Genomic DNA, 20,875 nt, shown 5'->3' with positions numbered 1-20,875 from the left:
AAATATTGCAAGAAACTTGTGGAAGAAAACCCAAGTCATGCAGGTTAAAGGGGAAATTTTCCACTATACTAAAGGAATGTATGTAAATTTCTGAATTTGAAGAAAGCTCAGAAATATTCACACAAAAATTTCTCTTCTTTCTGCCATAGAAATATGCTTTGACATTTTAACTGACCTAACAGTAAATATTCAATTCTGATATATCAGACAGTGATGGGAAAATGGTTGTATCTTAATACTGCATATTTATCTAAAGATCTTGCTTCAACTTTATATTTTAAAGGTGGGGATGCAATTACATGCCACCTTCTAGTGAGAATCATCGATTACTCAGTCACCAGCTTTAACTTCACTCTGGCCCTTTGAGCAAAACTCATACAGAAACTAATGATACGATGCAATGTAGACATGCAAAGAAAAAAAAAATGCTTCCACACGACTGGAAACAATTTACTCCTTATACACTCACCAATGCAGGCTTGTGGTGAGAGATATGTTAACTCATCAATTGAAGGCAGCAAGGAAAAACAAGATACTGTGAATTCAGTATGCCTGAAATGAAACTAAATTTATTGCATTGAAATTGAATTGGTGTTGGCTGATAACTTGTCATTGTAAGATAAATTAGTTTTTTTAATTTGACTTTCTTTATGATCCCCTTCTGTGCTTATTAAATAATTCAGATTTCAGTATAAAGAAATGGTCTACGCACTAAATATGAGAAACTACCTTGGTATGTTATTATAACGTTCTTAGCATCAATATCAATATTATCAGAGTAGAATAAAGATATATTGCTGCAGAAGTTATGAATAAGAAGAAATATGTGTGAGGTTGCTGCAAACGAGCTAGATTTCTACAAGTTTATACCTCTATCTCCTTCTTTGAACGTAACATTTATTGTATTAGTCATTTTATTTATTGTTTATAACATCTAATAAACTTACAAAATAAAATAAATCAAGAAATAAATACTTTTGGGCTTCAATTTTTTAAAAATAAATGTATCACCATTTTTATGTGTTGAAGCACAACACTGTGGATAAATAGATATTTATTTACCATAACTGTGTCTCTTTAATGTGAGTAGGTGATATATTATGATATATGTGGCACTTTGTCAGCTGCGGTACAACTGATCTAACACTAGAATGGCTGGAGTTAGGCCATTTGGACATATACCTATTCAGGCTAGAGATAGTCCAACTGGCCTGAGGATTTTATCTAGCAGGTGCTTTTGTTCAGTAAATAGGGCCATTACCTAGGCCAAGTACCCTGGTAATGGCCTCAACGCATCTCACAGTTGCACAATTGTTCCTTAGACTTCGACTTCGACTTAGACTGACTTTGTTGTCATTTTCAATGCACAGGGTGTATACAGAACGAAATTTCGTTGCATACGGCTCAGGATAATGTTTGAGGTTCCAATGTTGTGAGTAAAATAAAATACAGTATAAAATATGAATATAAATCTAAATATAAAATATAAAGTGCAGGACTGACAGTAAAATAGAAGTTATTTAGCTCTGTACATGTGCAAGGTATAAAGTGGAGACCAGTTTTTGAGTGCAGTCCAGTTAAGAGCTCAGCAGTCTGATGGCAAGTGGGAAAAAGCTGTTTCGGAACCAGGTGGACCTGCACCGGATGCTGCAGAACCTCTTTCCAGAGGGCAGCAGGGAGAACAGTCCATGGTGGGGGTGTGAGGGGTCACTGATGATGTTTCGGCCTCAGGACACGCATCCTGCATCGATGGTTGACCTGACACTTCGCCCTTTTGCCTGAGCTGGGTGTGGAAGGTTGTTGCCGAAGCAGTTTCTCCTTGTGTGCCTTCTTCTCACTCACATGAGAGTTACCGAACTCTTTTGCAAGCTCAACCAGGAAGTCCACCCGTCTCTCCTGCACCCCAATGCATGCCTGATAAAGCACATGTGCATTCAGTGCTGCCATGTCAATCATGTTTGCCAGGTTTGCTGACCAGCTGTCACATAGTGATGGAACCTTGGTCACCTTGGATATGTAATGTTTTTTTTTCTGAGCTGTTAAGTTTTTGATCATTTTGATGCAAAAAAAATTACTGCTCACTGAAAATGACACCTGAATATACCAGTGTATCGCTGTGACTCTTCTCAATTTAGAATCAAGCCTTAATGGAAAATTAAACACACACTGTATTCAAGCTGGCTCTAAGAAAGTAGGTCAACCTTCACAGGATGAAAACGGGGTGGTGCTAATTACGTTTGTCCATCAAAACTCATATCTAGTTAGTGTATGTGCAAATGCAACGGGGGATGCAATAGAGGTGAAATAAAAAACCAAAATTCAGCCACACAGAGTAGCAGCTTGATGGACGTAACATCAGCCACAGGGCTACTCTGTCTTGTTGCATGAATTCCCCCATGTCTCCATTTCACACCTTTTTCCTGCCTTCTGTGCCTTTGGTCTGCTCAGCACACCTTCACCTGTCACTATGACAGACAGTAATGATTGCTCGGAAAATATATAGTCAAAGTGCTAAAGTCGCATGTTGTGTCGGAGTGTGAAAATGCTCGAGGGAGCGCAGAGGATGCTGTTATGCTTGTCTGGGATGTGAAAATGATTCAGTCACATTCTCAGCGGTAAAGATGCAAAAATGGCAGCCATCATAAAAGTCGTTTCACGTTCCTGCATGTAAAAGTGGCACATGAGTCACGTGGACAGTCTCCTTTTCTCACCTCTACTTTGTTTATGCTGGTTTGCAACATAGAATGCAATCACTGACTTATTAAATGCTTTGAGTCACAAATTCTGTTGTTATGCGGCACATAATACGTGCTTCAACCTGCCTTTGTACCTGGTGTCATTTATATTAATGGTTTGGAGCCAAAGAGAGCAAGCCTGAAGAGGGTGTCAGAAAAGAATATTGGATAATGGATGGCCTATTACCCACCTACATGGTGCAAGGCAAGAGACATTTGTATGCGCTGTGATAATGAAGGGAGGTGGACAAGGTTATGGGTGACAATGTTTTCTGTTTCACTCGCATTTATATGCAGAAGGCATTTGAGTGTATTGGTAAATTCTTAGCTATGTCTATGATTCATACTTATGTACTCTCTCTTATTACAGGTTCTGATATTGTACAATGGCTCATGAAGAACCTGGACATTGAAGATCAAGGTATGTTTTTGATAAGATGCATTCAATTTTATTTATTGGTGGAAGAACAAAACCAACAAAACCTGATTTGGTAACTAAATTAGTGTAACCGCTGATACAGTTATCAGAAAACAGGGACAGCTAGAAGATCAAGAGCACAAATGTTGCTAAGTACTAAGATCTCAAGTCTGACAAACTACTTCTAGTGCCTACAAACTAAAAGTAGCTGTAGTAATAAACCTGCTACTGTAAAAATATCTCTATTTGCCCTTCTGTTCTTCATGGAGTAACCCAGGTAAAACAGGCTGCTGGGATGTTTGGGTAGCCAGCCTGCAGTTGGTTGATTAACCAGCATGCTGCTCGTATTTTGCTGCCGCTAGTCTCAAACAGAGTGAGAAGTGGTGTGATTGTACATTCCTATTATAACTATTCATACCATTTATAACCAGAAACTGCTACATTGTGCTACATGTAAGTCACTTAAAAGTGTAATGACTTGCTTTCAGCCAGCTGTCAGCCAATGCCATGTAGTGGTTTGGCAGTCAAGGTGTCTAGGCGGCTAAACATGGAACTTCTCCCCAATCAGCGTTCAAAAATACCAGCAGTTTCTAGTGTAAACCAAGCCATGTAAATATTTAATGGTGGCTAATATTACGTCGTACACCATAAATGTTGTTGTTTTAAATAGTCAAAATCAGCTGATTTGTGTTTAATTTTTGTGTACACTACATAAAAAGAACACACTTAGACCTCTAAACATACTACCCGCTAGCTAACGCAAATGTAGCAGTCCGCAGTGTTACATTTCTCTGTCAGCTGTCTTTCTGACCCTAAACTTTTGAACATTCACAATTCCTACTCTTGTTTATTCTTTTTAATATTCTTATTTGTCTTATTTATTTTGTTTATGTGACAATCTGTAAGACTCAGATCACTATTTTAACATTTTATGGTACATGCAGTAAAATAATGAACATCAAACAAAGCACTCATTTGAACTGAAGATGGAAAGAAAGGCAAACTGGAATAGCAGCACTGAAGACTTATGTGAATGAAAGAGTGCATAGTAAGTATACCAAATGTGAAAAGGTGCAGTCAGGCTTTCATATTGGTCATTTTAGATGTGTCAACAGATTTTCCATTTTATACACAGTATGTGCAAGCATGTCAGTTGTCAAAACTTGGTGACAATGTATTGTAGATTCCAAGCTTTGTTTTACCATTCTGTCTTCCATCACCAGTGATTGTACTGAGCAAATTACTGGTTGCTGTAAATTTTATGTTTAGCTATACACATGAAAATGACTTCCAAAAGATTTGTTCTTTCTCAGTTTAGACTAAAACATCCTGTGACAGTGACCTGTCTGAGAACATGTCAGCGAGCAACACGTCTTGTCCCCACAGACTATTTCTTTCAGATCTGAGCGCTTTCCGCAGAACGGACACAAAACATGCTGTCAGTTACCCCGCAGTGGCAAACACTATGTTCTTTTTAAATCTCTGTGACTTTCACTGAGGCCAACTCCTGCAGGAGTTGACAAACAACTAACAGAGATGCAATTAATTGGGCTCAGCACAGCACAACAGCAGCAGCCACACAAAGTTTATTAAGTGAAGGCAAATGAGCTTATATTTGAGCTGAGTGGAGATCATGAGTTTTTTACTAAATGAATCCCTCAGATAATACACTCACCACCCCGTTTAACTCATCATTCTCTCATTTAGAAGTCTCAGTTTATTCAGACCCATTTTAATGTGGCTTATTTTTATTTATTTAAATATAATATGTTAAGTTACACAGTTGACAACAATCTAATTCTAACTATATTTCCCCTACTTTTTCTATAGTTTATATAGGACCTTAAATCATGATGGACAAGGACCTGAGTTATGTTGCAACCACACAGTGAGCTTAATGGCAAAAAAAGCTAAAAACTTCACATTTGAATAAATGCAAAGTGTAATATTTCAATGCCACCAGATCTCATAAACAACTATTAGACACTGTCTCCAGCCCAACTGGTTGTTTGAAAGGCTTTTAGTGGGACTGTGTGCTTTGGTCAGAGGGGAGTAAAGCTTTATGAAGACTGTTATATACGATGCAGGATCTATGATGCTTTTGGCCTGTCTCAGATCCCGAAGCTCCAGAAACCTGGCGTTGTGAGAGATGGGTCACTATTTTATAAATTTCTGTGTTCAAATTAAAAAAGTTTGCCGATAAAATTTTCTATGAAACAATTCCCTTTGATTTCTCTGTATGTGTGGATTAATGGTGACATCTGGTGTGAATATCATGTCAGTGGCCCTACTACCTTAACTCAGGAAAATGTGGACATGTTCAATACCTATTTTACCCTGCTGCAAGTTAACACATTGAAAACATTGTTGTCAATTTGACATTATTATGCTGAGTGAATAAAAATCTCTCGATGATGAATTTATTTCATAAATAAGGCTATTTCTGTATTTTCCAAGCATATATTGAGATTTATTTTCTTAAATGAGAAGATAATTATTTCAGTTTTCTTAATTTAGTTAAAGTAATCTGTCAGACATCCAGCTTTTAATTTAATTTATGTGCAGTTCTGAAATTCATTTGAAAGAAATGTACAGCTTAATATCATCTGTTTGACAATGACAGGATAGATCCTTAAAAGATGACAGGTGGCTCTCCATTACGCAAACGCACCAAAATGCCAATATAATGTATGTAAATAGGGTTCAGGTCTAGCTTACAGCTTAATAACGCACTGAAAGTATGACTCTGTTTATATTCCACTGCATGCCTAATGATGAACCCTGCTGGGATAGCTCAAATTATGTTCATCCCACAGGAAAGAAAAACGACACAGATGTGAGAATGTAGAAAATGTACTTAGCCAGTTAGCTGTAACTAAAAGTACAAGTACTGATATAAAGTATATAATAATGCAAATAACCTTTACATAATAACTTTAAAAATTTGATAAAATTTACTGCAGTGCAGTATATGGATTAAATTTATAGTTAAAATAGTTTAATGCATCATTGACATTTGCTTTGTAGGATATAATAATTCACCAATGTACGTAGTGGTTTTATTGTTATTTAAATACATGGTAAAAATATTTCTCGAATAGAACCAGTTATAGACCTTCTATGAATAAACAAATCTCGATAAACACCTGAGGGGAACTCAGCAGAAACCAACAAATAAAAGAAAATTAATAATAATCCAACAGTGTGTTAAACTGTCAAGAGTGTGCACCAGTTAGGGTCTGATTTTGCACATGAAAGAGAATTTAATCCACACTGGTAGATGTAGCAGGAAAATGATCTCAGGGGGAGGGCACAGGGCTTAACCTGGAGAGGATACATTTATTTCCCCGTCATGATCTTTATCTTCTGTGTCAAGCTTCTTTTTTTTCTTAAATCTTTTCCCCATCTGAGTCAAAACTCTTATAGAACTGTAGATAACGTTTCCCTCTCTGCTGAGATTGCCCCCTTCACACATTGAAGCTGCATGATTAAATGGTTCATTGTCAATAATCACATTTTAAAATCATGTTTATATAAAAAATGTCTTACCTGCTGAAAAATGCTAAATAAGAAGCACAGAGTCAAATAAGTGTATTGAATATTATAACATTAAACTTTTGTATCGAAAATCTTAAGCTCATTGAGGAACTGTGATGAAGTTGGGTAATCTCTAGGCTGTGACACTGGGTGATTAGAAGGGTTATGTGTACAAGCTGACATCCAGCATGCAGTAGAAATAAGGAAGAAGGATAAGGCTGGTAGGCGACATTGATTGTAGCAATGTTGCCATGCCTCAAAGTCCAAAAACATGACTAAGGTTAATTGGTTACTATCTCTTAGAGTGCATGCATGGCTGTTTGTCCTGGGGGTCTCTGTGTTGCCCTGTGATGAACTAGTGACCTATCTAGTGTCTCCTCCTCTCATCTAGTAACTGCTGAATGAGAAGGCCACCAGCCTCCCTGTAATGCTGAGAGAATAAGCAGGTATAGACAATAGATGGATAGAAAAGTAAGGCCAGACTTACAGTTTAACATTTCTCTGTGAATATAAAGGAAGCATAAATGTATGTTTTTTCACCCTTTTTATTGTTTTTTTGTCATCATTGGATGAGATGTGTAAATTTAATCTGAGATGATCAAAACAGTTTTCGATGTTTTGTGCTTACATAAATATTTAAAGCACAACTGAATTCAGCTTTTTTTTTTTTTTTTTTGTCACCCACAAGGGGTCTTTTCATGGGCTCTAGAGTCCCTGTTTTCAAAGTAGGCTGACAGGAAAGGGGGAAGGCATGCTGTAAATGTCGTCGGGTCCGGGAGTCGAACAGCTGCGTCGAGGCCATGTTGCCTCTGAATGTGGGTCGCGCTAACCCCTCCGCCACCACGGCACGCCCTGAATTCAGCTTTTAATGACAGATAACGGCCAAGTCATTTTCTCTTTGTACAAATCAGGTAAAATACATAACGGTCTTCATTAATACAATATGTTTTGTTCTTCTACTATTTTAATGTCTAATAATGGTAACTATAATGACAAAACTATATACGTATATATGTGTAAAATTGTTAATGCTATAGTACACAAAAAGTATAGTAACATACAAAAAGCTGGTAATATTGTGAATTTGACAATGTCAGTGTAGATGGTAGATGCTAGATAGCTGTATGGATAATTTTTTTTTTTATCTAGTATTTTCAGAAGACCTGACGAGCTTTGTCAGGTCCTTAGCTGCTTCTTAAGACTTTATAAATCTAAATGATAAGAAGAAATCAGAGCCAATAGTTTATATAAGGAATTGCTCTTAGACATAACACTGAAGCTGAAGAGGAAGGGATTGTGTTATGAGTAAACAGATTTAAATAAAGTATGAGTCATTATTTATTAATAAATTGAGCCTTGTCACAAATGTGCTTATGCACAAACACACACACACAGACATCCTGACCTCTTAAAGCTGCAACAGTCTCCTCAATGCTAAGGGAAAAGCTGGTCTATATTTATCCTTCACACATGCAACCGGTGTGTTTAGATGTGCATGTGTCAGAGAGTTAGAGGGCTGCGATGTACTTGTTTTCTGCAGTAAGTCTCTGTTAGTGTATTCTTAGACTATAACAGACATTTTAACTCCATCTTCCAGTTTTGTTAGAAACAGAGACTGAAGCTCTGCTTTATGGAAACTCATGTAAATGACGTGTTTCCTGTGCTGGCTGCTAATTAAACAAAGTGTGTCAACACATTAAAAGACACATGAAGGTCTTGTAGATTTACAACTGCAGGAAATACCTGGTGGCAGATGAGACACCCGGTGGAGTATGATGAGATGTTTTCATTATCTGATGGTTTTAAATCAGGAACAGTAAACCATGTGCTGTGCAGCCCCTGCGGGGAAGCGGGTTTTCACTCCAACCAGGCACAACACCAGGTGATGTGACTGATGAGTTCCGCCTCTCCCGCTGAAGGTGGGCTAATCAGCCATACCCCCGGCTGTGCTGTGTGTTGTTGGAATGGAGGCCTGCCTATCCATCTGTCAAAGCACTGTCAGATGCTTTTAAAGCAGCACTTCTTGATTCAAGGACTGGTGCGCAGAGTCATTATTTAGTTCAGGATGGATGTGCATCTTGGAAAGATGGTGGGCTGCATTAACTAACCTACCCTCTGAAAGCAATTCATGATAGTTGATTAAATTCACGTGTCTTAATGAAGTAGTTTAATACATGCTACCCCCTGTATCCGTCTGGCTTACTTATGGGCCAATTTATCATGGTTCTATAACATAAGGTCCTAATTAAATCTGACATGCAGATTGTTGTTTTTGAAAGGTGTTTTGAGTTAACTGTGATGATTTTCAGCTTACAGCTAAGTAATGCATGCCAGTTAAGAATCTTTTTTATACAGAAATGTGAGCTTAATAAAAAGTATGTTTAGTACTTGCTTAAAGGTTATTTTCAAAAGATGCCTTTTGTCTGACAAACATCTGAACACATAATCCAATTTATTGCACAATTCCTACCAAAGGAGAATTATTAAATAGACAACATCTCTTTGACTGGACTTTATGCACTATTAATTTTCTATGTGCTTTAAAGCAGAAAAAGTGGAGACCAAAACAATAGCTTTGGAATATTAGTTGGGTTTTTTTTTAGACTGTATATAGCTATTTGTACCAGCACTTGGATCAACAGAACCAACACTGGAAGACCAAAATATAATCTGACTCTTCACTCTTATCTGTTTTTTCCTAGTGGAGGCTCTTCACTTAGGAACACTGATGGCTGCTCATGGTTACTTCTTCCCTATTTCAGACCATGTTCTTACTCTTAAAGATGACGGCACTTTCTACAGGTTTCAGGTAAGAACATTCGTGCACAGAAACATTTCACTTTAACACCTACATAATTGGGATCTGGAACCTAATTCTTTGCTGCCTGGTCTGGGGCTTTAACTTGATAAATTTTGAAGTTATAAAACTGACAGTTAAGTGTTGGGTTGTTTTTTGTCTTTTCAAAATTTGCCCTGTTATTCTTCCACATTTTTGTGCATGCATGATATTCTTTTGAAGTATACTTTTGCTCATGTTTGATCCACTGATGAGTCATTCATTGCTCAAAGTTTATTTATAGCAATTTTCATGCAACATTGTGCAACAAAGTGTTTTGCAAATGTATAAAACAGATTTAAATACATAGAAACAGCAGCAGACAATTTCAAGCTAAATACATTTTAAAATAATTTCCAAATAAACCAGGTAATTACAGAGGACACTGAATTGTAAAAATGCAAATAAATATGCAGAGCCACTGACCATAAGATTTTAATCTGGTGTTATGTAAATCTCAGCCAAGAATTTATAGAGACCGTAACGCATCGCTCTACACTCCAACCAATATACAGGGTGCCTTGTTGTGTGGCAGAAAAAAGGAATAAATCAGGAGCTGCAATACTTTATTGTTCTTAATGGTTCACAAATATAGAAGAAAAAGCACATTATTCTGAATGCCTGCAAAGACAGACAGTTGTAGTGATTTTTTAACATTTTTTTTATTTGGTTCCCCAAGTGTGCTACAAAAGGCTGACCTGAGTAAATCAATACCTAAGACTGTTTGTGTTGGTGGTTGGCGTCACTTTGCTTTTTATGTGTAATCGGTTCTCATCTGAGGCCAGTCTATACAATGCTGCCCTTAGGAGAGTCAAGATTCATGTTTGTGTCTGCTCTGAGCTCTCTTTCTGAAGAGAGCTAATGTCCTTTAGACCCAACACCAAACCCATTATACAATAAAGTGTTTTGTGTGACTGATGTCACACTGTAGTTCTAAGCCCCATTATCATGGTGGTAAAAAAATATTGATTTGAAGAACTGTGTTCTTTGTTATGTACCGGTTTCTTTGTATCTTGTTTCCTAATGTTCTTATCTTTCTTTCAGACTCCATACTTTTGGCCGTCAAATTGCTGGGAACCTGAAAACACAGACTATGGTGAGAAAAATGTTGCAACGTTTTCATATTCATGATCTTTTCATTAAAGTGCCTTGCAGAAGAATTCAGCTGCCTTGAACATTTTCTTATTTTACCAAATAACAACCATAACTTTAAAGTATTTCATTGGGGTTTTGCATAAACCCCAATGAAATAGACACAAGATAACACATTCACACGTTGACAAAATTGTTGTTACTGCTCCGTTAATGACAAAACCGATTCCGTTGAATCACAATTCAAAAGCATTGTCTGACTTTCACTGGTCAACTTTCTGTATTTTTTTTTCTTTTTAGTTTATTGCTACTTTTGTCAGTTTCAAGATATTTCAATGACCATTGTGAGTTTATGACCATTGTGAGTATGTTTATACTACTCTAAATGATTGACTGCTAAGTGATTGTCCAAAAAGACAGCACCACAAAAAGACGGTGTCCTCACTCCGTAACAATTGAGCAATATGTTTATACTGCCAGAGCAGTGCAATTACATGATTCCACAAAGTATTCACTCAACAGGGCTAAATACAAATGCATGTCACTTTTTTTCACTGTTATTTGTACAAAGAAATTGATTTCTTTCCACTTCACAATTGTCCTTGACCTTCTGTTGCATAAAATCCCACGTTTTCACTTCTCATGTCACAAAATAAGAATAAATGAATGACCTTGAATGCTTTAGTAAATCACTGTGTTTAGACAACGTTATTAGAATTAACTTGTGCCTACATTGTGGTTTTATAAATATTCCTGAAACTGAAATTGTAGTCATGCTCCTCAATTCCATGTAGCAGTGTCCTCGACAGCAGCAATGTGATGTATCTGGACAGAAAAGCAGAGATGTGTCTGTGTGCATGCACCTGTTGTTCACAGTTGGCTGAGCATTTTAATGTTGATACAGGGAGGAGCTTTTTATTTCTACAGACAAGCAGAGTGGAGATGAAGCTTTCATAATGCCAAAAATGTTTTTTTGATGAATACCCGCACCCTGGTAGGTCTGTCATTTGCAGTAGAAGAGGGAAAGGGCTAAAAGCTCACTGTGGGAATAATCCCGGGAGCGCCAGGGGAACTTCGAGAGCAGCAGATGCCGAGGCTGATTCACGTGAATGATGCCCCATAATGAAAACAGTCTAATGGCATAATGAAGCTCCCGCATTACGGTCCGTTAACAAAGAGATGAAGGGACGATTATAGCACAGGAAGAGATCAAAAAGTCAGGGATGCACACACAAGCGCTCGCAGGAACAGACATGCTCGCAGCGTGCACAGCTAAATGACCTTTGCGATTTGCAGGCCAGTTTAAATGTGCAGTTGAGGGGATTAAATGCATAAACGCAGAGCCACTTAAGGCTGTTAAAGCAAAGCTGAGATTCTGTTCTCTTTTTATTACCAGTCTTTCTCTCTGTCTTTTCCAGCTGTTTACCTCTGCAAAAGAACAATGCAAAACAAAGCACGTCTGGAGCTCGCTGACTATGAAGCGGTATGTAAAAGATCTGTTGTCAGTGCCACCTCTTCAAGTATGGCTGCTATTTATGTGTTGGCACATCTCGCCAAGTCCTCTCCATTTACTTTCTTTCAAGATAACGAGCACAACTGTTTTTACTTCATGCTTAATCAGTGAGTTAGGTATTTTCTTGGGTCCTCTTTTAATTTGAAAGATAGGAACTAATCTGCCTGTCAAGCAAATATAAAAAGCCAAGTTTCCTCAAAACCTTTCTTTTCTCGTTGGTTTTTTGTTTCAATCACAGGAGAGCTTAGCAAGGCTACAGAGAGCTTTCGCCAGAAAATGGGAGTTCATCTTTATGCAAGCAGAAGCACAAGCAAAGTAGGTTACTAAAAGAACCGCATATGCATTGAGCCATGATAAGCGAGTCCTCTTCTTGTTATGAATCATGTTAGGAGTATACCATCATGCTTGTTAACAGATGTGCACATTAGAGGGAGTATGGGGGTTTGATTAAGACAACTGCTAATTTTTTTTCCATCTCCAGGGTTGACAAAAAAAGGGACAAAATTGAGAGGAAAATTCTCGATAGTCAGGAAAGAGCATTCTGGGACGTGCACCGACCAGTGGTGAGTAAATCCACAGGCTGTATTGCTGTGACTTAATAATGCTGGAATTCATATTTCAGATGATCAACACTATGATCCCTTTAAAACACGAATCAACCTGCACACCCTGTTCCAGCATTCTCAATTGGAAATTAGTACCGTGAAGAAGAAGATACCTCGTACCTCTTGCTCTTTTTTGTCATCAATCAATTTCACTGAAATTGTATCTGATAGGTGATAAACTGGAAGAAAAATCATGCAGTTTTTCAACATTATTACAAACAAAACTCTGAAAAGATATGTCACTCATCTGTATTAAACCCCCATTATTGAAATAACCCAAATAAATCCCAGTGCAACCAACTGCTGTCCTAGGTCAACTCACATCATTAATTAAATCTCAGTGTAAATATGACTTTTCTGTGAAAATTGGAGCGGTTTCTTCAAGAACATCAGAGAACAAAAAGCATGAAAGACAGGGAACATGGTAGAAAAGTCAAAAATTAAGCTAGATTTGAAAAATAAAAATCTACCTAGTCTGACTGAGCTCTTTTTGAAAAGAAGAATGGACAAATTTTTCAGTTTCTTGATGTGCAAAGATGATAGAGACAAACCACAGTTTATTTACAGCTAGTACTGAAATAAAAAAATGGTACTACAAAGCATAAACTCCAGTAGTCTGAATGCAAATGCATGCTAAACTTAACTTTTTTTGTAATGCATCTTTTAACTTACACGTCACATTTAGACTTTCAAGTTTTTCCTTATAACATGACAAAACTCAAAGGTTAAACGAATTAGGCACTGAACATGCGATAAAGCATAAAACCCAATGTGTTACTGTTTCACACCTTTCATTCCCAGTAGGGATGTATCAAGGTGTTTAATCAAGAAATAATGTTTTGAAAATATCATGCACTTACAAGCACTCTGTGGATTATACAATGTTACGTGCTTCCTGCAACATTTAAATGTTGTAAAGAAGCAAAGCCACTGACGTGTATTTGCCTTTGTCATACACATGAAATGCCACATCAATAACTGTCACAACCCATCAGCTTCAGTAGCGCTTTTTACCGTGTTCTCTGCACACTTGCTTTGCATTAGCATTTAGTTTTCTCCCTCCTGAGTTTAAAGAGTCTCCCTCTGCTGTGTTTCTCCCAAAGACAGTTTGGCGGTTAATTGGAAAATAACGAGTTCAATTTATGCATCCTTGGAGCAACATGATTAATATTAATTCAAATTTCACAGTGATGCCGTTGATGCTTCTTAGCTCCGTTTTTCTGCAAGAGGGTTAGATTATGACCACTTGTTCAATCAGCCAGAAGCTGTACTCCGAAAGTCTGAGTTCCTGCTCCATGACTTTTTTTTTTGCATCAGCTGGCACATTCCTTGTTTAATTAAACACCATTTGACAGATTACCTTATATATTTCACTGCATTAGGCATATTAGATTTGATTAGCTGATGCTCATTTAGTGTCGAAAAAATTGCACTTTGAACCCTGAGGTGGTGTAGACTGTAGAGGATCTGGGAATCTTTAGGGAGATAAAATAAAGATCAAATGGGCTGTAAAACGTTTTTTTATAATAGAAAAGACAGTACCTTGTGAAGGCCTTAGTGGAATGCCAGAGAACTTTGAAGAACAAGACCAAGAAACTAAAACTACTTAACATGACAAGTACATCTGATGAAGATTATCAAGTAGAATAATCTGTCAAATATTAGTGGTACTCATTATAAATCTGGACTTTGTGGAAAAGCAGCAAGAAGAAAGTCATTGTTTTTCAAAATTTATGTGAAGAGCACAACAGGTCTTTTTTGACCCGTTGGAACCTGAATACTCCTGGTTCAAAAAAGACCCACTCATGGAAGACTGTATAGTCAATCACTCAGCATCAGAGGGTTAACAAAGACTGTAGCTGTATGTAGAAATATTTCTAGTAGAAGGAAAATAACTATCTACAATTGAAATGGTTAAACTAAATTAAACCCTTATTATTTGCATTTCTTTCTTATCACAGCCTGGTTGTGTGAATACAACAGAAGTTGACATAAAGAAGTCCTCCAGAATGAAAAATCCACACAAAACCAGAAAGGTATCCTAGTCCGTACACTGTTCTTGTTCATGCTAATGTCAGTCTGCGTATTCAGAGCTAATGATTCTGATGCATGCTTGTGACTGGTTTGTCATCTCAGTCGGTATATGGGCTACAGAATGACATCCGTACCCACAGTCCTACCCACACCCCCACTCCAGAGGCCAAACAGCCCACAAAAGAAGAGCTGCAAGAACAGGTTAGATCTGAAAACGGTTATCACGCTTTACCGACAGGAGGACCTATGAGACAATTCTGTAAATTCTTTTTAGGAGGTTTTGTTCATTTCAGTGTAATTTGTGCATCACTTCTATTTTCATAAAATGGAGTAAAAATTGGGTTGAATATGGTCAATTTAGTGCACGAAGTAAAATAATCTCATCTGATGGACATAATTTCTTCTGTGAGTTTACTGCATGCTTGTTGTTCCATGCTGTTGTTTCAGATCACCTTTTGGCAATTACAATTAGACCGGCATCGACTGAAAATGTCCAAAGTGGCAGAGAGGTGAGCAATGTTCCTTGTGTCTTCATTGAGTTTAGGCATCGATCTGTTTATTGAGGCGTTAAACGGTCATAAAATGCAGAGGAACCGAGGACTTTAGTGACCTTGACAAGTGTTTGGGTTCAGATAAAATCTTTTCTTCTTTTCTGATCCCACAATACTTGATACTTCATGTGCATATTTGTCATTTATTCAATAAAAAGACTGGTGTACAATATTCAGAAAAGGTGCTTATCTATCCTTGCATCCAAACAAGATGATAATAAATAAATTTTATTTAAAATTTTGGAAACTCTTGACATTGTAAATTCGCCTTTTATTTCTAAGAGAAGTGCATGTTTTCCCTCACAGTAATTTTATGATTTATATTTCTGATTCGTCACAGTAAAGTTTCTGTTTCCTGTTCTGTTGTTTGCGATAGTTTACTGGGTTACACAGAGCAGTATGTTGAATATGACCCATGCCTCACACCTCAAGACCCATCTAACCCCTGGATGTCAGATGACACCACCCTCTGGGAACTTGAAGCCAGGTAGCTACATGACCTCATCAAGTATTCAGTTCAATACCTTTGCCTATTTCGCAAGATACTGCAGATTTATATCTTTTAAAAAAATATATATATTCCTGCTTTCGGTTTCCTTCTCTAGCAAGGAACCAGGCCAACAGAGGGTAAAGAGGTGGGCGTTCGGTATTGATGAGGTCCTGAAAGATCCTGTTGGAAGAGAGCAGTTCCTGAAGTTTCTTGAGTCGGAATTCAGCTCAGAGAATCTCAGGTACTTCAGAAAATACAGGAAACGTCAACACAATATACTTTTTTAAATGTTTTTTTTTTTTTTTATGTGATTACTTGAAGCCTTACATGGCTTAAAGTAGCTACCTGCGTTGCGTTATCTATGTTGCAACATAACGCAACATAGATGGATTAAATATTGCTTTTTCATTGCAGTAGAGTGAAACCACCAGATCCCAACTGGGTTGTTTTCTTTCTATCACCAAAGCAGCTTTGACTCATCAGAGTATAAACATAGGACATCACGTGTCCTATGTATGTGTGGTTTGTCACCTAACATCTCTTGTGCAGGGGTTAAATTATTATTTGCTATGCGCAAAGCTTTTGTGGTTTCAGGGCTGAACTTTAGATTAGACTGTTATCATCTGGGAAACTTCAAAGATTGTCAGACATCCCTGGAGCTCTGTATGTTTATTATAGCCTCTCTACACACAGCTGGAAGTGTTCAGAGTTGATAATGAATAATAGTGCAAGATTTTTTTTATTTTTTTTTAGAAAGCATATTTATTTGTTCCAGTGTATATGAGCTACAGGGTTTATTTCCACTAAAGCGAATGGCAATATTTAGAAAAAAAAATATGAGAAAGAGTTTCTAATAGTAAACTGGATTTGATCCGTCCATCCACCCACAACGGTCCTTATGGACGACATGCAACATGGACCGATCACCACTTCAAAACAGGACAACACACGTACCATATACCATGCATTCCATGCACACACATGCCATGTTACGCACAGAAATGTCATGCACTCACGCATAAGAGTAATTAGTAGAGACCAATATTTTTTAAGCCATTTTGAAAATGCTCTGTTATAAAATTGATATAATTTGGTAAATCTGTTGAAAGTAACTTTGCAAAATATATGATGCTGTAGTCATATTTAGATATGAATATTTTTACTGTTCACATACCAAAGAAAGTGTAGAGCACCAAAGGTTCAGAGAATTCTTACAAACAGCAAATGGCTCATCAGCACCCCCCGATGGTATGAGCTTGAACTGTAATTCTTCAAACACCACACATACCTCAGTTTAACTAAAGTAAAATAGCTGTTCATCACTCTTGTTTTAATTCCTAGTGTATATGTAAAGGAAACATCTTTTTAGAAAGTTCCCTAGAGCAGTCTCCTTTGTAGTTTGGATGACAAATCAGGTGTGGCTATGCTGTGACAAGACTACAAGGCCCGTGATTCAGGGAAGCAATAAGCAATTTATTTCCACACAAGCTGTTGTCCTCTATAGTTAGGAAATTCAAATCAACATTTCGATTTTGCCATTCACTGACAGTTCTTTCATCACAAGGAAGTGTATATTTCAAAAGACATAGCTTAAAATCACAGATTCCAATATACGGGTAAAATCCTCTGTCAGTAGAGCATTTGAACCTAACCACAGTCTATTGTGAAAATCAAAGTTAGGTAATCTATATGTAAAACTCAAGCGGCAAAAACACCAATTTGAGTTGGAAACAGGTTTTACTAGATTATTTTAAGTTGTAAACAAAGCAATCTAAGTAAATTTTTAACAAATATGTCTGCACTGTTTTTCTCTCTACTGTTGGGATTCAGGTTCTGGCTTGCAGTCCAGGAACTAAAGAAGCGACCCATCAGAGAGGTCCCAACTCGTGTTCAGGAAATCTGGCAGGAGTTTCTGGCCCCCGGAGCGCCCAGTGCCATCAATGTGGACTCCAAGAGCTATGACAAAACCACTCAGAATGTCAAAGACCCTGGACGTTATGCCTTTGAGGATGCACAGGTGAGTTATAATGTAGCTATTTATAGTGATAAGCAAATCTGCATTGCGTATTTCAAATAGTTAGGCAGAAAAAGTTTGTCTCTGAATATTAAATTATGTCAAAACTATTTTAAAACTGCAGGTTGCAGTATATAGCTCCCTGCTGTTCGGTAGTTCAGATGCATCTGGCATCTCCTTATCTAAAGCACTGTTTTCACTGTATCTGCTGCTGAGAATGTTCTCATTCTGTTTCCTCAACAGGAACACATCTACAAATTGATGAAGAGTGATTCTTATAGCCGTTTCATTCGTTCCAGTGCCTACCAGGAGTTGTTACAGGCAAAGAAGAAGGTACAAGAAAACGCAAGTCTTAATTTCAGACACTGAATAATACATCAAATTACATATAAATGTTAATAACTATATATCATTGACAACATCTAGATGAAACTTGTTATTAATATCTATTATTGTTTAATGGAGTTCAGACAAAGGGTAATTTAAAACAAATATTCATTCAGTAGAAACTGGGATGCAGAGAGAGCAGAAATTGTTAGTATTTTTCAGGTGTGATTGTTGCAGCTCACCACCAGTGATGTCAAGCTGGAAAAAAACTGAAATAAAAGAGTGGGTAAACATGAAAACATGATAGACAATTCAGAATAGCTGTAATGTATTTATGTTCTTCAAACCTCCTACATTTTCCTTTGCCTGTCATTTTGGCAAAAGTTTCAGGTTTATATTTAAAAAGAAGACATTGCATTACCACCGGCATATGGTGTGACTTTCTATTTTTGATCAAACTAAATGTAAATACATTTATTTGTCTTTTGTGTCTCCACAGAAAAGTAAAAATTTGTTCTGAAGTCTCTTACTTCCAGGTAATGTCTACGATAAAATACTAAAATTGATGTATCGTGTCGTAATAAAGTATTGTCCGTCTTTCAAGTCATGCTGCAACAGTGCTTATATGATGTTGTATAGTTACAACATCAAGTCTCATTCTACACACCAAATATTTCAGGATGTAAAGATATATTTAATTATTGGTATAACTCAAATGTGTACAAGTTTCTGGCATTTGAAGGTGTAACCACTACTTAATTTAATTAGCAATAAATTCAGTAGGAAAGTTACTTTTGTTCTAGGGTCACACAGGAGGATGATAAGCATAAAAGTTTTAACAACTCAAGTTTATTTTTCTTTCCCCACAAAAAAATAATAATCCAGGTAACACTAATTACCTTAATAAAATAAAGGTATAAAACTTAAATTGTCCACCTTTGTATAAAAATATCAAATTAATATATAGAAAACTGAGGGTAGTTTTTTTAAAACAGTAGCTTTAAAGCTTATTTCAACAAAATAAATTACATATTCCAGTTAGTCCTTCAATATAACAGTTCAGTCAGTCAGTTCAGTCAATGTGCACATAAGTTGTCCGTTGTGAAAATGTTCATGAACAAATAGTTTGTGGAATAAAAAAAAGATTTGGGGCCCCTTTTTGTTCAATAAGCTTATCTGTTGTCCACGCAAAACATCCAGCAGCAGCAGCACCAGGCCCTCCGTCTTTCCAGGCTTCAGTCCGAGTCACAAAGATTGCGGCGGAACCGTCCTGGTTCTGGAACCACTGGCTCATTCAGATCTTGGTCGTCCAAAAAAAAAAACCCAACCTGCATGCAGAGCGTTAACCGATCATGCAGGTATACGGAAATCATAGAAATCTTTCAATTACTTTTCAGGGAAAATCAAATTAGCGTTTAAAATAAACCAAAAACGCTCAGTAATAAAGAAATTACTTAATAAACATCACTTCATCATAAACAGTCTCATTTCACAGAGCTATGCTGCTTACAGAGAGACACTTTATACTCCTGTTGTTTTTTTTTCCAGTTCGAAAAAAACTGAGCAACGATTATTATCTTTAGCATCTTAAGTTAGCAATAAGCACAATTGGCATTAATAACATACAATTAAGACAAATTAGAATTATATAATTAAAACAAGTTAGACTTTAAAACATTTCTACATCAATTATTTCTTATTATTTAGTGTTCTAAACTTAAATGTCAGATTTTATTAGCTAAAAGCAGAAAATCCTCATAGCTAACAAAAATATAGACTTACTTGTTTCACTTTGTGAGTAACTGAAATAAATAAACTTTTCAATAATTCTAGTTAGCTGCAGATGCTAAGCTAAACCCCGAGAAAAACAAAAGATTTCCAGCATTTCCAGATCCAGCATGTTCCATGACAAACAGATACAGAAAAAGATCAAAGAGAGCATCTGTGCTGAAATATGTGCTGGCATCTGCTGAAGTCTCACTTCCTGTTTAACAAAAGCAGCCTGAATAAACAGCTGACAAGCCTCGGTGGAAAATAATTAGCTTTTGATTAGTTTCATACACCTTTTGAGCTTCCTCTAACTTCAGTTTTGAACAACTTGAAGACATCTTTGCCTGTACTGAAGTTTTTTTGTAGTGTACCTTTTAACTTATTTTGTAAGAAGAGCTGTTGGTTACATATACTCAAATGTCACCCTAACCTAATTTGCATAATAAACTGTATTTGTGTAAGTGCAATGGATGTTATTGGAGAGATACTATTTTAAAAGCGAGAATAAATGTTTATATAATGCCTTAAATATTAGTAGAATCTATTGGTGGTAGGTTTTGCACATCTGTAACTATTATCAGTCTGGATAGCAGTGCTGTCTCTAGCTGAGAGGGACTGTAGGGACTGTAACACGATGACTGGGCGGCATGTGAATGCTTCCAATTGGAATCTTAAGGAATTTAAAGTCAATAAATAAAGTGACAAAACTGATTAACTGGCTAGCATGACAGAAACCACCTAGAGGTGTTACGTTTACTAACTGGAAAAATATTTAATTTTGAATTTTTGACCATCTCGACCAGTACCAGTTTCAAAATAATTTCCTGGTGCATTCGTTATAAATATATACTGTTTGTTAGTATAATTTTGGATCTCCCTATTCTGAGTGATAATGGTCATTATTTAGTCACATGTACATACCACATACCCACTATAAATTTTAAAGGGAAATT

The 20,875-nt window shown here is 36.8% G+C and overlaps 1 protein-coding gene across 2 annotated transcripts in view; it reads left to right on the top strand.

The window, feature by feature from the left end:
- rgs7a (regulator of G protein signaling 7a) overlaps window positions 1-20,875 on the top strand; it is a 56,491-nt gene that overhangs the window by 34,488 nt on the left and 1,128 nt on the right. For both annotated transcript variants that reach the window (XM_028007671.1, XM_028007672.1), the window contains exons 4-17: window positions 3,106-3,156; window positions 9,393-9,499; window positions 10,571-10,622; window positions 12,037-12,101; window positions 12,370-12,446; window positions 12,613-12,694; window positions 14,698-14,772; window positions 14,873-14,971; window positions 15,218-15,279; window positions 15,698-15,808; window positions 15,927-16,052; window positions 17,642-17,828; window positions 18,069-18,158; window positions 18,652-18,688. In XM_028007671.1, coding sequence (XP_027863472.1) covers window positions 3,106-3,156; window positions 9,393-9,499; window positions 10,571-10,622; window positions 12,037-12,101; window positions 12,370-12,446; window positions 12,613-12,694; window positions 14,698-14,772; window positions 14,873-14,971; window positions 15,218-15,279; window positions 15,698-15,808; window positions 15,927-16,052; window positions 17,642-17,828; window positions 18,069-18,158; window positions 18,652-18,672 — 1,205 coding nt within the window. In that variant the 3' untranslated portion in view covers window positions 18,673-18,688. The remainder of the gene's footprint in view (window positions 1-3,105; window positions 3,157-9,392; window positions 9,500-10,570; window positions 10,623-12,036; window positions 12,102-12,369; window positions 12,447-12,612; window positions 12,695-14,697; window positions 14,773-14,872; window positions 14,972-15,217; window positions 15,280-15,697; window positions 15,809-15,926; window positions 16,053-17,641; window positions 17,829-18,068; window positions 18,159-18,651; window positions 18,689-20,875) is intronic.

Source organism: Xiphophorus couchianus, chromosome 22, assembly GCF_001444195.1.
Source record: "Xiphophorus couchianus chromosome 22, X_couchianus-1.0, whole genome shotgun sequence".
In the NCBI taxonomy this organism is placed as follows: domain Eukaryota; kingdom Metazoa; phylum Chordata; class Actinopteri; order Cyprinodontiformes; family Poeciliidae; genus Xiphophorus; species Xiphophorus couchianus.
Note: the sequence above shows the minus strand (reverse complement) of the source record. Positions and strands in the feature narration are given on the sequence as shown.